At 37.1% G+C, this 23044-nt stretch overlaps 3 protein-coding genes across 6 annotated transcripts in view; 1 reads left to right on the top strand and 2 right to left on the bottom strand.

The window, feature by feature from the left end:
- Window positions 1-11824, bottom strand: part of LOC122057624 (nuclear transcription factor Y subunit B-10-like) — an 18666-nt gene extending 6842 nt beyond the window's left edge. The window contains exons 1-6 of one of the 4 annotated variants that reach the window (XM_042619793.1): window positions 11499-11815; window positions 11098-11361; window positions 10875-11004; window positions 10695-10700; window positions 10473-10553; window positions 10290-10337 (exon numbers count right to left, since the gene is read on the bottom strand). In XM_042619793.1, the coding sequence (XP_042475727.1) occupies window positions 10290-10337; window positions 10473-10553; window positions 10695-10700; window positions 10875-11004; window positions 11098-11312 (480 nt within the window). In that variant the 5' untranslated portion in view covers window positions 11313-11361; window positions 11499-11815. Of the gene's footprint in view, window positions 1-10289; window positions 10338-10472; window positions 10554-10694; window positions 10701-10874; window positions 11005-11097; window positions 11362-11498 lie in introns of all 4 variants that reach the window. The other 3 variants (XM_042619792.1, XM_042619796.1, XM_042619794.1) reach the window with 3 other exon arrangements.
- Window positions 11825-12992: 1168 nt separating this feature from the next.
- LOC122057986 (nuclear transcription factor Y subunit B-like) lies at window positions 12993-14017 on the bottom strand. Its single transcript, XM_042620359.1, has 3 exons — window positions 13606-14017; window positions 13186-13449; window positions 12993-13095 (listed from the first exon to the last, which is right to left on the bottom strand). The coding sequence occupies exons 2-3, from the start codon at window positions 13398-13400 to the stop codon at window positions 12993-12995; spliced, it is 318 nt and encodes a 105-aa protein (XP_042476293.1). The 5' UTR covers window positions 13401-13449; window positions 13606-14017.
- A 4962-nt stretch (window positions 14018-18979) lies between these two features.
- Window positions 18980-22533, top strand: LOC122094682. Its single transcript, XM_042665270.1, has 4 exons — window positions 18980-19053; window positions 19363-19435; window positions 21373-21731; window positions 21820-22533. The coding sequence occupies exons 3-4, from the start codon at window positions 21402-21404 to the stop codon at window positions 22384-22386; spliced, it is 897 nt and encodes a 298-aa protein (XP_042521204.1). The 5' UTR covers window positions 18980-19053; window positions 19363-19435; window positions 21373-21401; the 3' UTR covers window positions 22387-22533.
- The last annotated feature ends 511 nt before the right edge of the window (window positions 22534-23044 follow it).

Here is a 23044-nt window from a genome sequence, read left to right as displayed (position 1 = left end):
TAAATAATTGAATAAACGCTAATATCCTAATGGACCAAAACTAGATTGGACCCCATTCATCTCCATCTGGGGTTCCCTGACAAGTTTAGGCCGACTGAAGGAAGTGCACCTGCATCATCTTATCTCTTGTTTGTTCACCCACTTTCCAAAACACCCCTCCTCTCCTTTATACTCCTCACCATATTTTTTGACTCTTCCCAGTCTAACCCTCAATAAATATAATCCCTACTTGTGACCTCTCCTATTTAGTTACAAGTGGCCTTTAAAATTTTTGGTTATTCACCAAATTGCCATTGCTTTTTAAAACAGGAGTCTTGTTGATTGAGTGGGCTTATAAGCAATTCGAGCTGGGTTTTTGGAACCCCATATTTGAATAAATTGGTATTAGAGCCAAAATCCTTTATTTCAAATGATGATCGACCATAAATATCTAATTCTTCTGGAAAAAATATGAAGAAATTTGAGTATGGGATAATTGGATCTCCGATCGGGTTTTCGCAAGCTTGTCGATAATACCAATTTCTTTTGTGGCGAGGTGTCAAGCATGATGGAAGCTTCAGTGGACGGATCCGAGGTGGCAAAATAGGTGGACAACGAAAGTGACGATCAAACTAAAATGAATTGTCCGAGTTGTAGCTGAGGAGTTGCTCAACAGTCTAATTCCAATTGAAGAGACGTCGTTTGCTAATTTACATCAAGAGATCATAACAGTTGATTGTGAGATCCTCCGGATAGTCAACCCATTAAAGCCAATGATTGTTAATGTCAATCGAGTGGTTTTAATCCTCTCATTTTATAAGACTCAAGGTTGAGTTTTTTTCTCAATACTGGGGAATTGATGTTGGAACAATTCCTTAGACCAGCCCAAACCCCATGGGGCGCCCATATGGAGATGAATCGGGTCCAAATTTACTTTTGGTTCAATAGAATATTTTAGTTTATTTATTTATTGAGATTTACTGTTTGGGATTATCTTCATCTAGATATTTTTTACTTAGGCTAGAGTTCCTTTCGACCTTTAGGGCCCGTTTGATAACGTTTCTGCCGTTTTTGTTTCAAGAAATGGTAGAAACATAAATTTTCGTTTCTAGAAACAAAAACAGAATTGAAGGTATTTGATAGTCATGTTTCTGGAAGTCGATAGTAACCAGCGAAAAGAATGGCCACAAGTCGTTTCCAGCAACGGCGAAACAATAACTTTTTTCGCCTGGGTCGTTTCTTGAACCACAAATAGGTAGAAATTTCAATTTATATTTCTGAAAACAAGTGAAACGAAACAGTTTTATCACACTTTTTGTTCCGCTTCTGCCGCATAGAAACGGCAAAAACGCATTTCTTGAAACGTTATCAAACGGGCCCTTAGTTTTAGAATTTGATTTAGAGTGTTTCAACTTTAGAGTCTGTAAGTCTTTATAGTCTTTATTTCTCTCTTTAAATCATAGCTATCAAGGCATATCCTAGGCACCACCTAGGTGTCTAGGCACTTTGCCTAGTGTCTAGGCGTCCAGGCAATCTATTTGGTTTGACACTTATTTATGACAGATATCATTTAGGTAATGATTTATTTAATTAAGATATTATTCACAAATAAGCAAAAACCCCTATTTAAATCCAATAAAAATAGTCTCAAATCAAATTCCAAAAATATAAAAAGTCAAACCCAAAGTCCAAGAACTGGATTTTTTGTTGTAGAGGCAATTTTCAACTTTCGACCTTAGGGTTTTTCCTCAATTCTAAGAATTTCATAAATCTTATCATGGTAAATTATTGCTACAGCCAAAAGTGTAGACAAATAATCTTTTGTTTTGATGTCCATAAAATTATTTTCATTCAGGTCATTTTAACAACATTCGTGCAATTCAAAATAAGTATAACCGCATAACTGTCATTACAACTCACAGTTACGTAATCTTAGACTTTTTGAAAAACTGATGATGTAGACAAGTCACTTAATGAGCTTATTTTATTGCAAATAAGCCTTAGGTTGGGTTATGTTTGTGTTGGGCCTTTGATCCCATGGGTTTTCTTTGTAATGGGTCACTTTAATGGGCCTAAAATATGGGTAGAAAGTAAGAAAACGGGATTTAATTCATTAGTTTAATTAGAGTCCTGTTTTGAATCTATCGTCTTTGTTAATTCAGTTTTCTATTCAGTTTAGGTTTCTCAATTAGTTACGGATTGGATTACGCCTTTCTTTTTTAGTGTTTGAGTCAATTTTGAGTTTTTTATATAAGTTTGTAAGGGGCCACAATATTGAACACGAATTTATGAATGAAAAAAAAATGGCTTATGATGTTCTGCTGTGGGATGTAGTTGGGTGAGATGCCTAAACCAGAGGGTGAGATGCCCATTCACTAGTTCTTCTTCCCCCTTCTCAACCCTCCATCGAATTCTCTTTCTTTTCTAATTTTCTTTTATTTGTTTGTTGTAAGAGTGTTTGAGAGCTAGAACCAAGCCTATTGGAGGACATCTTCTCTACTCAGCCAGAATTTCAGATCCTACTTGGGGTTAGGATCACTTTTGATTCTAGTTCTACATTAACTGGTTTTGTGCTTTTACTTATTACAAAGTCTCATATAAAAATAAAATCATTTGACTAGTCAAACTTATTATCAAACAAGAATATTTCTCTAAATGTTATTTTTTGACTTGATGTGATTTAATGTTGATTTTTGATGACTTGATGTCGTTTCATGCTGATTTTTTATGACTTGATGTGGCTAAATGTTGATATAAGGTATACGTAGCATACTAAATAATGTTAAAGAAGAGGGGGAAAAGAAAAAAAGGCTCGGGTGCCTTGGTCACCTAGGCAATGCATAGGCAAACGCCAAGTTGCCTAAGAGCTTGGGCACCCCTACACCACCTTGGGTCGCCTTGGCACCTTGACAACAATGCTTTAAATACAAGGTTGTAACCAACATAAGTTTCAGATTTGATGAATGAAATAATTTTGAGTTGCTTGATGTTACCGGTGTGGTGCTTCTATTGCCTGTGTGGCTTTTCTCTCTCCTCTATTCTCTTTCTTGTTCTTCCTCTCATCTCTCTCGTCCCATTTTTTCTTCCTTATTATTCTTCTATTTCTTTGCTATTACCCTGGTTCTACCTTCTTCCCTGTTGCTATTCCTGCAATTTCAACAATTTGGTGCCACTACCAGTAAAACAGAATCAAACATAGGAGTCGACTGATCGAAATTCCCCCACCGGTTTGGCTTGAGCCTTGGGGTGCGAACATTTCCATCCTGATCGATTAAAAAAATCTCAACTCAGTGCTTACAAACCATTCTGTCAAGGGCTATACCCAGAATTTAGGAGACTTCTTCATCTCTACCATAAAACACAGTTCAAGGTTTAACTTCTTACCTGGTTCTTTTGATCTATTAGTTCTGTTGTCGATAATCTTCATAGGATTAGCAATTGCGAAACTACCCTAGGAATCACACACCATTCCATTACTAAATACGCACGACTTCCCCTTTTCCCCATGATATCTTTTATCTCTTGTTTGTTCACCCACTTTCCAAAATACCCTCCTCTCCTTTATTACTCACTGCCATTCTTTTCGAGTCTCTTCCAAGTCTAACCCTCATTTATAAATATATAACCCCTCATTGATAAATATAATCCCCACTTGTGTCATCTCCTATTTAGGAACCAAGTAGCTCCCCAAAAATTTCTGGTTATTCACCAAATTGACATTGCCTTTTCAAACTTGAAGTCCTGTTGATTGAGTGAGCCCATAAACAATCTGAGCCAGGTTTTTGGAACCCTAGATTGCATTGCCTGCCTGAGCTAACCTATCCACTATTGAAGCATGAACAGTCTGATATGCTTCTGTTTAGGCACATCACTGGGGTTGCATATATAAGTAATACATTTAGTAAACCGAAATCTGCTATACTAGTATAAAGTAAATGACCTCTGGTAGCAATATTTTGAACATCTTTGAAAACGTAACACATTACCAAATATCCATAGATGTCGCATGTCTCAACTAAAGTAATCGAACAATGCACATTGAGTAATGTTATCATCATCCCTACACTAATTTCTAACTGCAATGTATAGAGACACAAAAGTTCATACCAATGGTATACATGTAGAGGTCAATAACATCTTTTAACAAAAAAATTCTTCTATAACTCTAGAGATCGGCAGTTCTTCTCCTTGGACCGAAAAAGATACCCAAAATTAACTAACACCTGGAACTACAATGGGTATGATGGGAAATTCTTCTCAAATGAATACTATTTCTTCCAACAAGAAATTAAAACCAAATTTTTATTTGTTAAACACTATTTATCATCTTTTAAAAGCAAAAAGACAACACAGATTGAATTTGATACCATTATTACCTTCGTAACCCAGATAAATTCATATTCAGTGGTGCCTGTTCTTTCTAATTCTTGGAAGAACCCATATCAAGAGGCACCACATATGTTATATATTCCAAAAATTCTAGATTCATCTCAAAGATAATAATCATGCATATACGAACATATTTCTGATAGGAAATCTTTTGAGTCAAGTGATACTACTGTATGGCTAATACCACAAGATACAAATGTTAAAATAATTACTATATAACATAAGTCAACTTCAAAAAACACTACCACTAGTTCCGTAGAACTAGTATAACAGAAAAATTTAGAGGCTGAATTATATGAATAAATGTTCAGGTGAACCAATGAGCTTAAAAATCATTTGGTTAATTAAGAGTTGGTCTATAGCGCTCTAAAGAAAAGGAGCACTGGGCGGGAGAAATGTTTCTAGCAAGGAATGGTTGTGGTTGTTACCAAGGGAAAGTCATTTGCATTCAGTCACTGATTCCAAATATGACATTTTTTATAATGACTGATATTCCAGCATGATGGAGAGCATCAGGAAAATGCTACCATTCTCTCATTACACTATATAGGAGATGTGGAATGGGGCCCACATTAGATTGTAGGAGGCTTCTTGGAGGCATGAAACTCCTTTGTGCACTAGATTTCCCCAACCATACAACCACCTCAAGTTGAAGGCAAACCCTGAGTGGTTGACAATAATTGATCTAATTTCCCAACAGTTTCCAATGGCTAAGTCTTGTTTGTCTTTTATGTTTAGGAGAGACCCAAGAGATTTGGAAATTACTGAGGCCACTGAATTAATTAACCAGTTGCTTGATGTTCTAATTTCCTTTAGCACATAAGCATATTTAGACTCTTACTAGTAATGGAAAGTTTTCTACAAGGTTGCTCGTTTCAGCCATCCTTCCTAAGAAGGAAAATAATTTTTTTACCCTTACAAGCTGATTTGAAAAATCCAAGCCCCAATAAATACAAAGCACTAGCTTGGAAGGTCAGCGTTAAGAAAGTGAAAACCTGTCATAGGCTTCAAAAGAGCAAGGAAGAATTTTAGTTTCAATCAGATGTCTGTTCTACCTAACAAGTGGGAAATCAGTGGTCATTTATTCATCCATAGTCCTTCTTTCATATTTGTGCCGAAGCCATTTCTTTATTCTCTCACCTTAAAATACTTGGAGAATTCTCAACTTTACGGAATATTGGCAGTCAGTTTCCTTTAGGAGGATAGAGAAGCTTATGTGGTGGCTGTATCAGCTGCAGCTGCCATCACTGCCGCTGTTGACGCCGACAGTAGAGGAGAGGGAGAAGGTGAGGCTGGAGAGAGATGGGAGATGGAATGTACCCGGCATCATGTCATTTAGGCTCTTCCTGGCATCATGTGCAAGCCATCAAAGGGAAGGAAGAATATTTTCCATTTCCTTTTCAATATATATTGTTATGTTTCATGTTCTCAAATAAAGTAGCATATTTCTCTATTTTACATATTAATTTAACATTTGCATGTAAAGACCTTTAAAATCAAAACTAATTATAAAAACTTTAATATTTGCATTCGCCTCCCTAAAAATTACCACAGTTCTAGGTTTCGGTTTCTAGCTTAGTTCTACCAGGCTCAAAACCAAAATATTTCACAAAACCGCGAAATTTCAATCAAGAGCTGGAAGGTTTTGGTGGATGGTTTTGAGACCCAACTGGCCACCAATGAAGTTCACAAAATCCATTCGAAACATTTCATTTTATATTTAATGAAACAAAAACAATACATTTCATCGAATTATTTTTCTAAACCAACGAAATCTTGACCAAAGAACTGGAGAGCTTACATAGCATTCAAGGTTTCGTTCAAGATCTATCAAAACCAAATATTTGGTGAATTTTCGATGAAACCTTGAACTATGAAAATTACATCTTAACATGTAACCCCCCCCCTTTTCTTTTGTATGTGCACACCTAGGTTGCCTAGGCGTCTCCTGTCACCTAGGCCCCTGGCCATTGCCTTGGTCACCTTGTCCCCATGATCGGGAAGAAAGGAATAATAGGATGCTTAGGGACTGACTTAGACCTTCCCATGAAATGGTTGAAATTGTTGCATCTAGAATGGATAGTTTTAAGGAGTGGGTTGATTTTTTTCGCAACATTGAGATTCAATAGCTTCTTCAAGGGTGGCTCCCACAGAGATTAATCATCTGGATTTCTCCTCCCTTACGTCAGACCATTTGGTAAAGGTGCAACGGGAATTGGAGGAGTCCCTCAGGATCATGAGGGGAAAATCTTGGTGGTCTTTTCGTGCTCTATTGGATAAATCTCACTCTATTACAACAAAACTTCACAATTATTGAAGTCCTTGAGGTTCATTAGTAAAATGAGTGGCTGCACATTATAATTGAGGGGAATTTCAGGATGGTGATAGGCTGCAAAATATGCCTGCCCCCCGGATGCATACAAATCTGAACAAGAAAGAAACATCATTAAGAGCTCAGAGTAGGTTCACATTTGCATAAAAGTGCGATCAACCAACATTCTGGCAGATGAGCAGGCTAGGGGAGGGATGACAAACTTGCCTAATATTCAGGGCCGATCCAGCTACTAAATCCCTCCTTGTTGTTTGTATTTGGCCTAGGGGGAGTGCTGTATCGTAGCATTTTTTTTATGTCTTCTGTTTGTTCCACTATTGTACTACTACCTTCCCGCTCTGTTATTCAGCACTAAGTTTTTCCAGTTAACTATTTGGGAGGGAGGGAGGGGGGAAACAAACATAGACATAGAGGTCTTAAATGTGGAAATTCTAATAAACAGATACGTGACCTGATGTGGCATATAACATATTGATTCTCTAATCTATTTAGACACCGATGCAGTACCAACAAGGGTTAACACAAGGAGAACCAAGACCAAGGTCGACCCAAGTGGTTGACTGGGTCGACCCAGATCTTGTCCAAGTCAGCCCACGATTTGAGATGCTGATGGGGTTACTAATTAGTCATTTAGTTTCTATTTTGAAGTCCTAAATTAGTTTCTAATTTCAAGTCATTGTTAGTTTCTAATTTCTATCAAGACTAGTTTCTGTTTTCATTATATTCCAATTTCCAGTTTTTAGTAACTTCTTGTAATCAATTTTTAGTAACTCAGATTTAGTAACTCTGAGTTACTATTATTTGTAAATCATTCCCATCATTATAAATAAAGAAGATGGCTCTTTTAATGAGCCATGATTTTGACAAAATATATGGCTGCTACTGCTGCTTTCTCTGCCTGAGAACTTCTGTGCGTCTGATCACAGTGATGGGTTGGTGTTTGATCCAACAACTCCTTGTGGCGTGAAGTCCAGGAGGTCTGCTCCAGGTAATTTTTTCTTTAAGCTCTACTGTAATTTTAAGGTTTATTAGAGCTGCAAATACCAGGTACGATTCCTTCTATTTCTGCCCAGAATTTTCGGCAAAAACTAAGCCTTCGGTCTCTGCTGGAAAGATCAGTTCTGCGGGTCTGATCAGCCTAGTCTTTTGGTCGAAGGATCCCCTCTATCCAAGTAAGGATCAACCCTACTTTTGGCTGATTCTGATCAGCCATCTATGAGATATTAAAAATCTCCAGATTTTTGTCTTTTAGTGACCGTCCTAACTTGGGGTCGATTACTGTAACTGGTCTTATGTTGTTTCCTTAATAATGTGGATCAATGTTGCTGTTGATTTGAACCTCCAAAAGGTCTCTAGAGTTTCTAGTTGTGTTTATTTAGTCTACTGCTGCCCTGTCCTAATTTATATTGGTAATCTAAAATCTGTCAACTGCTGAAATTGCTACTGTTCTGTTATGGTTGTGGACTGTTGATACCATAGTTTGGTTGTTGATTAGTCCTTTTGTTTGGTGCTAATATCTGGTCATAGAGCCCCAAATTCTGGTTTGACAAATCTGTTTATTAAGGACCGTTTACTAGTTACTATTGAACTGTTATTGCTGCTCACTGTTGGGAGATGATTATTGGTTATTCTCTGGTTTATAATTTCCTACAGTCTTGGGTCTGGTTTGGTGGTCCAATCCATTCCTACATAAGACACCCTCGCATCAACATGAGATTTGAGTTGACACCAATCACTAAACAATGGCCATGGACACCATGGCATTAGATTGACCTTTCAAGAAATGAGCGTCCAACTAAGTAGGAACCGCAAGAAATAACCAACCACTCCGATAGGTGTTAATAGAGATGAAATGATAGGACATAAGACAACCAAAATGGAGTATGAAATAATAATTATTATTATTATTACAATAATAAATAAACAAGGCCCTTCAGAAACTTTGCAATAATTTAATGGAGTTAGAAGTAATAGGAATGACATCCAAGAAATTAATCACTAGTCAAATAATAAAACGGGAGGAAAATACAATACTACTAACCGTGTGACCCATTATTATGGTTTAAGTGGTTGTGTTGATAAGTTGCTAAAAAGGGGGAAGCTACTGACACCGAAAAATCTAAACGGTATTCTCAAAAATTATTTCCACACCAACCGCTCCAAATATGCTCCAATAGAACAGTAAAGACCCTCAATAATAAATCATGCATTCATTGGACCAATCAGAGTAAAAAAGTTGTTTATGACTCTTCTAGGCAATCAACAGCCAAAAATGGTGGCTAGGGGATATTGGTATCACTGCCTAGAATTATTGGTAACCGTGTGGCCCAAATGCCAAGAATGGGATCATTCAAGCCTCATTGACTGCCGAAAACCAGGCCGCACTTGGGCATCAACGTTTGCAGCTTCAAGAAAAAAATTCGAACTTGGCAAAATATTTCCGTTTCCCCGAGGGTTAAAATATGGAAATTGTGAATATTGACAAAATTTGCGCAAAAACTGTCTAAATTGACGAAATTTCTGTTTGTGGGTTAGTCAAAAATCACCCCCAGGTGAAATTTCAATCAGTGTCCTAGACTATACTAGCAAAAAATCACCAATCAACTTTAAAATTCATTTTTCTCTTATAACAAAAGTACTTTAAGAAGCTTTTCTTTCCAAGGAAGATTTAGATTAGTATGTTATCACCCAATTTACCTTATAATCTCTCCTGCTTGACCATAATGCCCAAAAAACAAAAAACAATTACACTATGGTGCCAATCAGTTCTCCATCTGGGGGAAAAAAAAGAAAGTAACACCAACAGTTATTTTACAAATTATTTAGTTGCCACTAGATTATTTGTTCACAATATGTTAATCATAAAGGAGGCTCATACAATCACCAAATAAACACTTCGATGTGAGAGAAAACAAAATTACAGAAACCATTTCATAAAAGAAAACAGAACAAAAACCAACATAAATGAGAACCAAAGAAAGCCAACAACATACAGTCATACAAGAACTTATTTGTGACTAAAGTGCAACATAAAAACTGAGATAGAAAGACAGCCGATACATGGTCTATACATTTAAGGGTATGACCTATTTTTCAATTGGAAAACAAGTGAAAGAAATTACATCAAACAAAAAATAAAGATCCACTTATACCGCAAATAAGCAATTTATACACAATGTGCATTTAGATCAAAGCAAAAAAGTGTGTAAAAAGTTTCCACTTTCTCACATACTTCATATGGTAAACACATCCCCCTTCACCTGGAACTTACCATTAATACAGGAGGTTAAGGTGCATAACCAGAATCCTACCAAAAAAAAAACAGAAAAAGCACAAAACTTCCTCCAAGCATTTTCCCACATGCATTGCCCTCTTTACACCATTTATCATAAAGACTGGAATGGGTGAGAATTGGGTGGAATACGACCTTAAAAAAATCATCAATCCAAATAATACCAACCCCAGTGTTACATTCACAAACTTTAAGGTGCACATCTAGAAATTAATAGAACTATCAGAATGTTTGGCTTGATTAGAATGGCTATATTGATCTAAATGCTGAAAATAGAAACAGAGGTAAAATCATTACTTGAGAATTCATATAGCTTCCCTGTGTGAAGGATCCCTGATAAGCAATCTGTAAAATTTATTTACCAGACAGGAGACTCGGAGTAAATACACCACTGTAAACATCTATCCATAAAACCGTTCCAAAAAAGCAGGGTGGTGATCTATTAGAAATAGAGAAACTTTTAAGTGGACAATCCATTACCTGTGCATTTGGACCAGGTTGAACTCCGACACCATCCCTTTTATCACTACTCTTCGTAGCAGCAGATCCCTTTGTATCACCCTATCAGAAACCATAATTAGACAACGAGATGAGTAAACCATTCCAAAGAACAGGAAAACATACAATGAACAGATGTCGGAGGGCAGCAGAAAAAAAATTAAAAAGATCAGCGCTACAAAATAAAGGAGGAAGGTAAAATACCTCCATCTGCCGCAACACGTTCATCCACGAAAATCAACCAGGAAAAAAAAAAAAAAAAAAGATCCACGAGTCAGTTCTAAACGTACCAAACAAGGCAGAGAGCATACGATTGGAGATCGATATTAAAAATAAGAAAACACAGGTGAACATTAAAAGAAAATTCTGCGAAGCAAAAATTACCTCTCTGTACCTATTCAGGTACACCTTAAGGGGATCAATATAATCTTCAAACCCTAAAGTCGCCATCGCCCAGAGCAGATCGTCACCATTAATCGTCTTTCTCTTCTCTCGCTGACACTTATCGCTTGCCCTACACCACCGACACAACAATTAAATTTAAATATAAAAAAAAAACCCTAATAATCGACGAATTAATCAGAAAGGGTCCTGACGCCGTCCGTACTCGCTGGTAATGAAACTGATGAACTCGGAGACGCATTCTTGAACCGTCTCCTTTGCATCCTTGGCAATTTTTCCGTTCGCAGGAAGAGCTTTCTTCATGATCCGGCTGATATTCGCGATCGGAAGATACCTATCCTGCTCTCGAACATTCGAACGGGGGCTCTGGTCACCACTTCCATGACTACCACCGCCAGGGCTAGCCGGAGCATCGGCCATGACAATATCAACGGTACCGGAAACCCTAACAATCCAAAACGCAGAAACCCTAATCCCGGCAATGCCATAGATGAAGAGATATGAGGAACAGAGATGAAGAGAAAGTGAAGGAGAAGAGAGGGAGAGAGGGAGAGAGGGAGAGGGATGAGAGAGAGAGAGAATCAAAGGGGGATTAAGACAACATACCTGAGAGAGAGAGAGAATCAGAAATGGCTTTGTATTTGGCGCGTCGAGAAGAGAATCGATGGATTTTTTTCCCCGAAGAGGAGATCGGACGCTGGAGAAGAGAGGAGGAATAAGACGTTTAAGATGAGAACTTAAGCCTTTGCTTTCTTTATCTGCACCGTCCGTTATTCCTTCATTGCTTTTTATATCCTCAACCAACTCTCTCTTTCTCTCTCTTTCTCTCTCTTCTCTCTTTCTTTCTCTCTCTTACCTCGCAGTTTCTGTATTATTTCCCATGCGAGCAAAACAGTCGCTTCAAACTCCAAGCGACTCGGATCCCCTCTGGACTTGAGTGTTTCGCTCTTTAGCGTTAATGCGCTCAGCGACTGACACGTCTCAAACCAGGCGGCGCTCGTCTGCAACTCTCTCACACCGCCACGCTCAAAATAAAACCATGGGAGCTTCCGTCATTCCGTCTATCAGTTTAAAGTAAATTAATCTTTCACCGTTAAAGCTGTGGGCCACACTTAACCTTATCACCACATAATATGTGTCATGTGAATCATAGCTAAAGATGCATAGTCGCCTAACTGCACCAATAAATTTAATAGAATTTATTATTTAAAAAATCATCAAAAAAAATTTATTTTAATAGAATTTATCAAACCTTTCCGTTCTTAACTCCAACCATGACTTTTCCAATGTGCCCAGCGCTTCAATGTGCATCAGACGATTAAATGGACCTTTGAGGGATTCTGTCGTGCCCTAATTAGTTAGTAGTTCAATTAGTGATTTAAGGGTGGAAAAATTTTTTAACATATATTTCAATACATGAACGTGTATCTCTAGATCTTCTTAGCCTTTTGATCATTAATTTTATGCCCAATTAATTGGAGAGGATCTTTTTTTATTTTGGGTTGCATGTCAATGTTCTAGTAACCATTTGATATGCACTAGGGAGTTTGAGACATAGTTAGGCGTGTCATAGAAGATCCACCCAATTCTCAATCAATTAAACTAAACCTAAAAAATTAAACAAAGTTATAAATTAATTTGGCTTCAATCTTTTTGTTTATAAATAATTTGGCTTCAATTTTAGGTTTTAATAAAAATAAAGGGTATATGAATGACACACCTCTATACGTGTACTTAAAATACTTAAAAACTACTTTTAAGTTAGGGGACTCTTAACCAAAATTGATAGAATACCTACAAATAAAAAATTAAGGGTAATTTACAACGCCACCCCCTGGAGAATGCCAATATTATAAGGACACCCCCTCTCTTTCACCAAATTGGACTCGGACCCCCTGCCATCAGTCAACATTACAGAATATACCAAGAATGTTGATATCAACAGTTCATATTTTTTTAAAATACCATTTTACCCTTAAAAATAGGGGAGTGCCGAAATTGCCCTTAAAGATTTTATTCCCAAAATCGATTGAAGAAGAAAACCTAACTCACAACCTAACTTTGAGCAGTGAATCAATAAAGTATGGAGACAAGCAGCCCTTAGAGCATGGATTGAACCAGTTGGAGGGGACGAAGAGTACTTTCAATTCTATCGTCACCATTAATCGTCTTTCTCTTCTCTCGCTGACACTTATCGCTTGCCCTACACCACCGACACAACAATTAAATTTAAATAAAAAAAAACCCTAATAATCGACGAATTAATCAGAAAGGGTCCTGATGCCGTCCGTACTCGCTGGTAATGAAACTGATGAACTCGGAGACGCATTCTTGAACCGTCTCCTTTGCATCCTTGGCAATTTTTCCATTCGCAGGAAGAGCTTTCTTCATGATCCGGCTGATATTCGCGATCGGAAGATACCTATCCTGCTCTCGAACATTCGAACGGGGGCTCTGGTCACCACTTCCATGACTACCACCGCCAGGGCTAGCCGGAGCATCGGCCATGACAATATCAACGGTACCGGAAACCCTAACAATCCAAAACGCAGAAACCCTAATCCCGGCAATGCCATAGATGAAGAGATATGAGGAACAGAGATGAAGAGAAAGTGAAGAAGGAGAAGAGAGGAAGAGAGGAAGAGAGGGAGAGAGGGAGAGAGGGAGAGGGATGAGAGAGAGAGAGAATCAAAGAGGGATTAAGACAACATACCTGAGAGAGAGAAAGAGAATCAGAAATGGCTTTGTATTTGGCGCGTCGAGAAGAGAATCGATGGATTTTTTTCCCCGAAGAGGAGATCGGACGCTGGAGAAGAGAGGAGGAATAAGACGTTTAAGATGAGAACTTAAGCCTTTGCTTTCTTTATCTGCACCGTCCGTTATTCCTTCATTCCTTTTTGTATCCTCAACCAACTCTCTTTCTCTCTCTTCTCTCTTTCTTTCTCTCTCTTACCTCGCAGTTTCTGTATTATTTCCCATGCGAGCAAAACAGTCGCTTCAAACTCCAAGCGACTCGGATCCTCTCTGGACTTGAGTGTTTCGCTCTTTAGCGTTAATGCGCTCAGCGACTGACACGTCTCAAACCAGGCGGCGCTCGTCTGCAACTCTCTCACACCGCCACGCTCAAAATAAAACCATGGGAGCTTCCGTCATTCCGTCTATCAGTTTAAAGTAAATTAATCTTTCACCGTTAAAGCTGTGGGCCACACTTAACCTTATCACCACATAATATGTGTCATGTGAATCATAGCTAAAGATGCATAGTCGCCTAACTGCACCAATAAATTTAATAGAATTTATTATTTAAAAAATCATCAAAAAAAAATTATTTTAATAGAATTCATCAAACCTTTTCCTTCTTAACTCCAACCATGACTTTTCCAACGTGCCCAACGCTTCAATGTGCATCAGACGATTAAATGGACCTATGAGAGATTCTGCCTTGCCCTAATTAATTAGTAGTTCAATTAGTGATTTAAAGGTGAAAAAAAATTTTAACATATATTTCAATACATTAATGTGTATCTCTAGATCTTCTCAATCTTTTGATCATTAATTTTATGCCCAATTAATTGGAGAGGATCTTTTTCCATTTTGGGTTGCATGCCAATGTTCTAGTAACCATTTGATGTGTACTAGGGAGTTTGAGGCATAGTTAAGTGCATCAAAGAGGATCCACCTAATTCTCAATCGATTAAACTAAACCTAAAAAATCAAACAAAGTTGTAAATTAATTTGGCTTCAATCTTTTTTTTTTTTTATAAATAATTTGGCTTCAATTTTAGGTTTTAATAAAAATAAAGGGTATTTGAATGACACACCTCTAGACGTGTACTTAAAATACTTAAAAACTACTTTTAAGTTAGAGGACTCTTAACCAAAATTGTTAGAATACCTACAAATAAAAAATTAAAGAGACAAAATGATTTTCAAAGATAATTTGATAATAATTTATCATTATTATGCCAATTTTCAATATTGGATTCATGATCAATGGGATCTTTTTATCTATAAGTTTGTCAAGTCTATCTGAAAAATTTTGCATTTATCAAATAAAAACATAAAATCAAAAGATGTCATCCTCGTGTCATATTTTGACTATAAAATATAAATATGAAATAATAATATTTATTTTCATTGAAAAAAAAAATTATGTAGCAATCAAGCGTTAAAGATAAAATTAGAAATCTTGCTATGGTGGAGCTCTATGGTGGGATTGGTTGGTAGAAGGTAGGGCAAATCAAGGGAAGGGCGAAAGTGTCAAAATACCGAACCAGAGAACCAAAGAGAACAGAGGTCCAATAGTAAAAGAGAGACCTGGGACCCCGCGGCCACCAGCCGTCCCATCTCTATCAAGAAAAAAAATGTATGGCCCTCGTGGCTTTGTACAAGTTATTTTGGTGAGAGAAAACGTACGTGATCAGATAGTCCATCGGATAAGCTGACACGTCCAGGCTCCAGCTACTACCCTAGTACCTACACGTTTACGAACTCTTACCTGGCAAAGGCCAGGAGCGTGCCTCCTGTCCGGCGACTATGTCCACCCGAACGAACGGCATAAAACAAACTTTATTTTCCATGTGCGGTCGAGGATAGCTGCCATGAGCAGGGCCCACCGTATGGACAGTGTAGATCAACGGAAGCTAGATAACTCCGCAGTACAAGCATGAAACATAAATGGGACCACATGCGTACACCGTACACGTTTATGGCGCAGAACTCACGGGTAGGCTTTTATTTAGTTCTGGAAATATTAAAAAAAAAAAATAATAGGTATGCTGTAGGTGGTATACACCACGATATGAGGTATTATACAAAAAAATAAATAAAGGTAAGGGTAGTAATAGGAGTTGGGTGTCATTTCAAAAAGAGAATAAATAGAGAGATATAAACATAATGGGTGTTAGCTTACGATTTACCCATAGCATACCCAACATTTTTTTTTTTTTAAATAAATGAAGACATTCTTTGTTTGGGAGCATAGTTCCCACACCTACGCGAGACCAAATCAACATTCCTTACAATTCATTTTATAGGGGGGCATGGAGGTCATTACATAAATGAAGAGAGAGATAGACACAAAAATACTGACGTAGGAGCTACACTCTTGGACAAGTACCATGGGGAATGGGATCAGAGAATCATGGATTTAGATACACGTAGAGGTCGGATTGGGATCAATATTGGATTGACCAGGTAAGATGGTTTTGCCCTTATACCAATATTTGACTTTGTTTTGACAATAGTTCCCTTTGTCCATACTACCGATATGGTATTGATCAAGTAGCAGTCCGATATGGTATTGATCAAGTAGCAGTCTTGTTCGTTCCAATAAGGCCGATCCCATATTGATACCTAAAACTATAGCCATAATGCCATCAAGGCGTAGATGTTGATTACTTGTAAGAATTGGATAGAAGATATACCTATTTTGATTGTTGAATATAGATAACATAATCTAGATTTGCCATATGTAAATTATATAATATTTTTTCAATCATATACCCCCATTGTATCAGTATAGATCTCGCATATGTATTTATTCACTAATAACTTTGATAATGAAAAGACGATCTAAACCTTCCCATATAGCTACTTTATCCTCGTGTTTATGCGTATTCTATTGTTCAAAAGAATATTGAATCTATTTGGATGAGGTTTTTTTTTGGGGGGAGAGGGGGGGGGATATCAAAACTTGAATCGTATATATGGCTCGGAAAATGAATAGTAAGATTCATTGGACATTGGTAGTATTTTATTTGATTAATTTATCGTCTACAAATATTCATTAGCAAAGGCAACTGTTTGCTTAGTTGGTTAGTGCCTTGAGGTAAAGTGCAAGTTCCCATGGTTTAAGTTCACTGTATCAATCGTTGTCATTACCAATCCCTCGAATCATGCTCCGAGGAGGTTATGGGTTTGACTCTCTTATCTTCACCAAAATCACAATATGCACATTTCTCTTGTAGTTGCAGTTAAAATTTCATTAAGCAGATAGGATGGACAACAAATATAATTTACCTGTTAGCATTTTTTGTACATCTGATAGTGAATATGCTATGAGCTCCATAGTCCATTCAATCTTATCAGCTGATGGAAAAGAAATTGAGGGAAATTTATGTAACTCAAACAATAAATTTTTTTTATTGATGATGCAATCATTGATTTATTTGTCTATCTCTTTAATCAAATTCAAATATTTTTGAATTTTTGCTTATTTTTTCTATTCAATTTTTGACAACCAAACATAGCATGGAGGAAGAAAGTTTCTTGTCCAGAAAAGTGATTCCGGTGCTTGCATGCTTGTGTCGGTTTCTCCTTCTACTATAAAATGACATTCATACCCCCATAGATTGTACCTAAAGGGGGGTGACCGATGGGGTTTTGTGTAGGGCATAGGAGCTATGCCCTCAGACATAAAACACTTCTCTATATTTTAAGGGAGCAAGGACTCTATTCATGTAGTGTTCCCACACCCACACAACCCCTATTGGGGTTGTGAAAGGACATAGGAAATGCTAGACGGACAAAGTTCCTCCCCCTTCAATTTACCAATGAATTTCTAAGATGAATCACATGTTAGGGAGATAATTAATATTTGGAATAGGATAATTTTAATAATTATGAATTGATTATCTGTTTGCACAAAATGAAATGCATAAAATAAGGTTCCATTTCGTGTCTTTCTAAAAAAACGTTTATGGAGTTTTTTTGTTATATTGGAATGAAAAAACGAAATATTTCTATTTGGTGCACTTATGGTCCGTTTCTATTTTTTTGGAACAAAAAGTGAAAAAAAAAAAAACTGGAAAAACGAGATTGGAGGGAACTCCAAAATGGAGTTCTGTCTTCCCAGTTTCGTTCCATTTAAAAAAACGTTTATGGAGTTTTTTTGTTATATTGGAATGAAAAAACGAAATATTTCTATTTGGTGCACTTATGGTCCGTTTCTATTTTTTTGGAACAAAAAATGAAAAAAAAAAAAATCCGATAAAAATCTGAAATTTTGAAACACAATTTTTTCGTTTAAAAACTGTATTTTAACACAGAAACTGAAATTTTCGTTTTTGACAAGAAACGGCATTTCTATAATAGAAACGATACCAAACGGGCCCTAAAAGGTTTGATGTTCTTGAAACAGATTTGGAGAAACTCAACCTTTCTTTCTCTTTGTATATCAATAACAACTACAATTCTTGTTTATTTAAAAAAAAAATATATTCTATGTTTTGTAATTTGTAATTTCCCTTCCTCAAGCCATGGACCACCCATCATTTCCTGTATTAAATTTGTTGTGGAAAAATACTCGTGGAGATTGAGATCAATTTATTCTTTGCCATGGACAATATCCTCTTGCTGCTTCTACAATCTAGATGGAAGAACTTTCCTATTACGTTTGGATCAATATATCTTGCTGCTTTTCGCGAAAAAGAAAGGTATATGTTGCTGTTCTAGCAGAATTATTTCGTAAGAACAGAATCATAAAAATCACTTATAGCTCAAAATCATTTTTACGAAATATAAATTTAGGAAAATGTTTACTTTATGAGAGTGTAGCGGCTTGTGTCAATCTCTCGTCCTCTTTGTAAGATAACCTCATTATCTCGTGTAGAGTCAATCATAAGAGATGTGTTGATTGGGTCTCGCATAGATATAGAAATTACGCTCCTGAGAAGCAACTCTATAATTTGAGAAAATATAGCCCAAAAGACAGCGTTGGTTCCTATGAACAAACACAGAGCGGGGTGAAAATGACCTGCCCACCCCTCTTAAAAGACAGAAATTCCACCATTGATTCTAATAGTGCTCCTATTTCTTACCCAAAAAAAAAAAAAAAAAAAAAAAAGCTGATCCCATTGCATGCCCACACTGCTTTGTTCCGTGAGAGCATAAAAAAGATCAAGAAACACATTTGTCTGGTTCGTTTTATCCTGTTATCCCAAAGCAAGCCTAACGTATGTAATACAAAAAGAAGAAACAGAAACATTGCTTCTTTGTTCCAGGAACAAAACGCAAGAACCAAAAATCCTTGGCTCGAATCCGATGGTCGTAAGAAGTCTCGCAGGTACTCTCTCTCCTTTATTCTCCGGGCCGTTGCCGTCGACGGCCACTGGCGTCACGTCTGGTTCCCCTATCTATCTTTAACCTTGTTCTTGTTAGGGTACGAACTGAAACTGTCATCACAGAAATGCCTGATTTATCCCAACTTGCTCCCCTCCCTCCCTCTCCTACTCTCGCTCCCGCTCTGGAATCTTTCTGTCGATCGTGTCTGAGTTAGGGTATAGGAATTGAAATTGTAGGGCAACAGAGACCCAAAGGAATAAATGGGTCTGAGTTAAGATTTTCCATCTTTAACAAGAAAAAAAGAAAGAAAAGATTTTCCATTTCTTCCATCGGATTGATACTCTGATTTTTTTTTAATTAATATTATAACCGAATCAATTCTTACCTATTTCAAGGTTTTGTTTAGCAGTTAATCTTCTTTGGTCAGAGGGGCTCCAAATACGCAAAGGATTGTGCTAGCATTCTGTACCTATTTGCAGGTTTTGTTCCACAAATGTGCTTGTAGTTTCCTTAGGTTTTCTTCTCTGTTTTGATCTAAGTTGTTTGCTTCATGTGTTGATGTTTTTTTCTCCTTTCCCCTTCTCAGTTTTTCTTTCTTTATGGGTATCTTCTTGTATGAAGGTAACTGGGTTTTCTGTTTGGAATGTTTGTGTTATTTGTAAGCAGGTAAATGGGGTTTTCCCCCCTGTGTGAAATTTTGTTCTGCCACAAAAGGTATCTGGTTTTCTGTTTGGATTGTTTGTGTACTTTTCCCCTTCTCTATTTCTCTTCTTGCTGCTCATCCCATCTCCCATCGGATTTTATCACAAGGACAACATTGTATCGATGAAGCCTTGCGATGATCCATGTGGTATCCAGCAACTTGCATGTGATTATCAATGCGCTTCTCCAGGAACTCATCAGCAACTTTGCCAACAGCATTCATATGGCAAATTTTTGGTGCTTGAGTTCGCTCCCTTTTCTTGCCATTAGTCTGTAGAAAGTGGGTCGTGGTAGTTCTGCTGAGTTTAGTTTCTAAATTGTGAATTTTGAAATGCCCTTTCTCTTACCTTGCATCCTGTGCTCATGCTAGGTTTTTTGGCTAACGATGGGTATCCAAGCCTTTGGCCTGACTAATCCTACGGGCCCATACTGACCCCACAACCACATATTCATGCTAGTTAGTGTCCATCATCCTTTAAAGATGTTATCTTGAATTTTAAAATGGACTTCACTCCTTTTATTCTATCTGAAGAGTTACAAAAGATTGGCTTATAATATAATTATAGGCTTGGAACACTTGAATGGATTGGGATTAGGATGAGCTAATCTTCAGAAAGGATAGCTCAGAGTACTCATAAAAATCTTTGGCCCTTTAGTCTCAGAATTCATGAGGATGAATCCTCAACTTGAGGCACTTACTATTTGTTCTATGTCAGCTTTAGAGTATTCAGAGGTGTTCTCTCGTCAAAGGAGATAAAGCTCATGTTATTTTGAGATGTTTGTGGAATTTCCATTGCCATCAATAAACAATCAATCCTTTGATTTAAGAAATGAATTATCAAGCCTCCATGTTATTGACACTAGTCCTTGCTTCCTTGCTACTCGTTGTCTTTGCTCTTTTGAACATTAACTCCTCTCATGAGCCATAGGTAGCCTTTCAGGACAATCGTCTGTCAGTAGGAAGTATGTCACCTCCTCTATCCCCTACACAATCCTTTAACCTGACAAATGAAATGCCCCACTGCAGTTCAATTTCTGAGTGCAAAGAGTGTAGTCCATTCAAATTGACAATTCAGAAGTTTGAGATATAATGTTAGTTTAAGTTAACGAGTTCATCCAAGCTTTATCTGAACTATACTTGGTACTCACTATATGAATCTTACCTACCAATCAATTGGTCTGTGGTTACTTCTTTTTTACCCCTAATCCTTGAATGCTGATATTTTTTCTTGCAGCTTGCATCCATGTCATTTTCAGACCTTTTTTCTTTTAACACCTCAAACTTATGTCATACATTGGTTCTACTCTGATTTAGCTTATGTTGGAAACATTATGATTATTTTGACGAAGTTATCCATGAAACCATCAGATCAGATTTTTAATTCAATTTATCTTTGCTTTATCTCTGTATAGAGAACTAAGTTAATGTTTGTGGTTTTTAAAATTGTATTGGGTGCCATAAGTTGATTGATTTATGTATGCCTATAAGCAAATTAAATTGGGTTTTCCTAAAGGTAGATGATGGGGGAGAGTGGATAGGGAGTGTTCTTGAGCAGGTTATAGATTATTCCAGTTCTTGCTTCAAGTTGAAATTCTTAGTTCAAATATCATCTTAAATGTGATATCCAATATATAGGATTTTCACTTGTGTTCCATTGTATTGGATGATTTAAATTGTCAAGTTATTAACTTTTTGATTTTGGGTTGTCCCTAGTATCTTGGTTGGTAGAAGGATCAGAAGACATGGCTAGCAGCTCACAACTCAACAATGAGAATGCAAAATGGACAAAGTCTGAGGTTGATTTATATGTTATGTTAATGATAGATGAGGTGAAGAAGGGCAACCGGACACGCAGTACATTCAAAAAGGCTGGGTGGAATAACATTATGAGTAAGTTTGAGGCAAAAACTGGTCATAGATATAACATGGTTCAATTCCGGAACAAGATAAACAAATTGAAGCAAGATTACATCAATTTTGAGAAATTGTTGGATACATGTGGGTTCACTTGGAATCCTTTGACCAGGACTGTCACTGCTGATGATGATGCTGTTTGGGATAAGCATATCAAGGTAAATAGAGAGTCCACTCCATTTTACTCCAGTTGTAATTTGAAAGGTTTAGTTATTATTTCTGATAATGAACTCTTTTAAATGTTAGGCTAACCCGAACTGGGCAAAATTCAGAAGGTTTGGCCTTCCTCAGTGGCCAGAACTCCAAGTGATATTTGGCGACACAAATGGATGTGGGGATAATGCACTTGTACAGGTTGAGGATGTTCCTAACACAGATGAGGAGGATGATCATGATGTTGATCATGATAGTGGTTTTACAACGCCTTTTGATGGTGGGTTGGATGATGTTGATGGAGGAGATCCAGAAGAGAACCCTCAATCTAAATCCTACACGCATGATAATACCCCGACTGGCAAGAGGAGTAGGAGTGGGAGCACAGACTTCTCAATGGCCTGTAAGACTATTTCTGACATGTACAGAGCCAGGATTGAGAGGATCAATAGTACCTCCTTTACATGTTCCCCTCAACCTGTGAATGATCACCCCTACTCCATCGGTAAATGTATGGACGTGCTGAGCAATCTCACTGAGATTGGGGATGATATGTATATAAAGGTAGCAAAGCGGATTATGGATGACCCCAACTGGAGAGAGGCCTTCATGCATTGTCCTCCAGAAAGAAAGAAAGTGCTTCTGAGAATGCTTGACTGATGATGTGTATTGTGTTGGTTTCTTTATAAAATTGAATTCATATGTTTTCTCCCATCTCAAAGCACATTTTGTTGATGATTGTAATGTTGGAGTTTTGTGTAAACCCATGTGGATGATTATCTTATTTAGTATTTTGATTTATGATTATATGTTCTTCAGTAGCTTTCGTTCCTATTAATGATACTATGAATATGTTGCTGTAATGACCAGTAATGATAAATTCTCAGTTGGATAATTGAATTGAAATGATGTTGATGTGTATACTGATCTTACAATTCCTATTTACTAGAGAGCTATGTAAAGATGGTAGATTGATAGGGGCTGCATGTATTCATGAGATTTAGGTTGGGTATGTAGACAGACATTATTAAGTTCTTTTCATTTTCTGTTCCCCATTGCTTTTTATCTTCCACTTTCAGGGATCCATGTAGCCGATTCCATTTATATGGGAAAATGCTTGGTTTGTTGTTGTTTTTTAGGATTAAAAAAAAAAAAAAAGCATTAATGTTCATAACTGTAGTCTAACCAACCCAAAATATGATGTGTATATGCTTGTTCGACATGAAATATATAAATTGATTATGTGAATGATTCAACTTCGGTACTAGCGAATCCAAATTTGATTATCCTCAAATGTTCCAAAGTAATATAAAGGCAT

The sequence above is a fragment of the Macadamia integrifolia genome, chromosome 12 (assembly GCF_013358625.1).
Source record: "Macadamia integrifolia cultivar HAES 741 chromosome 12, SCU_Mint_v3, whole genome shotgun sequence".
NCBI classification, from domain to species: Eukaryota; Viridiplantae; Streptophyta; class Magnoliopsida; order Proteales; family Proteaceae; genus Macadamia; species Macadamia integrifolia.
Note: the sequence above shows the minus strand (reverse complement) of the source record. Positions and strands in the feature narration are given on the sequence as shown.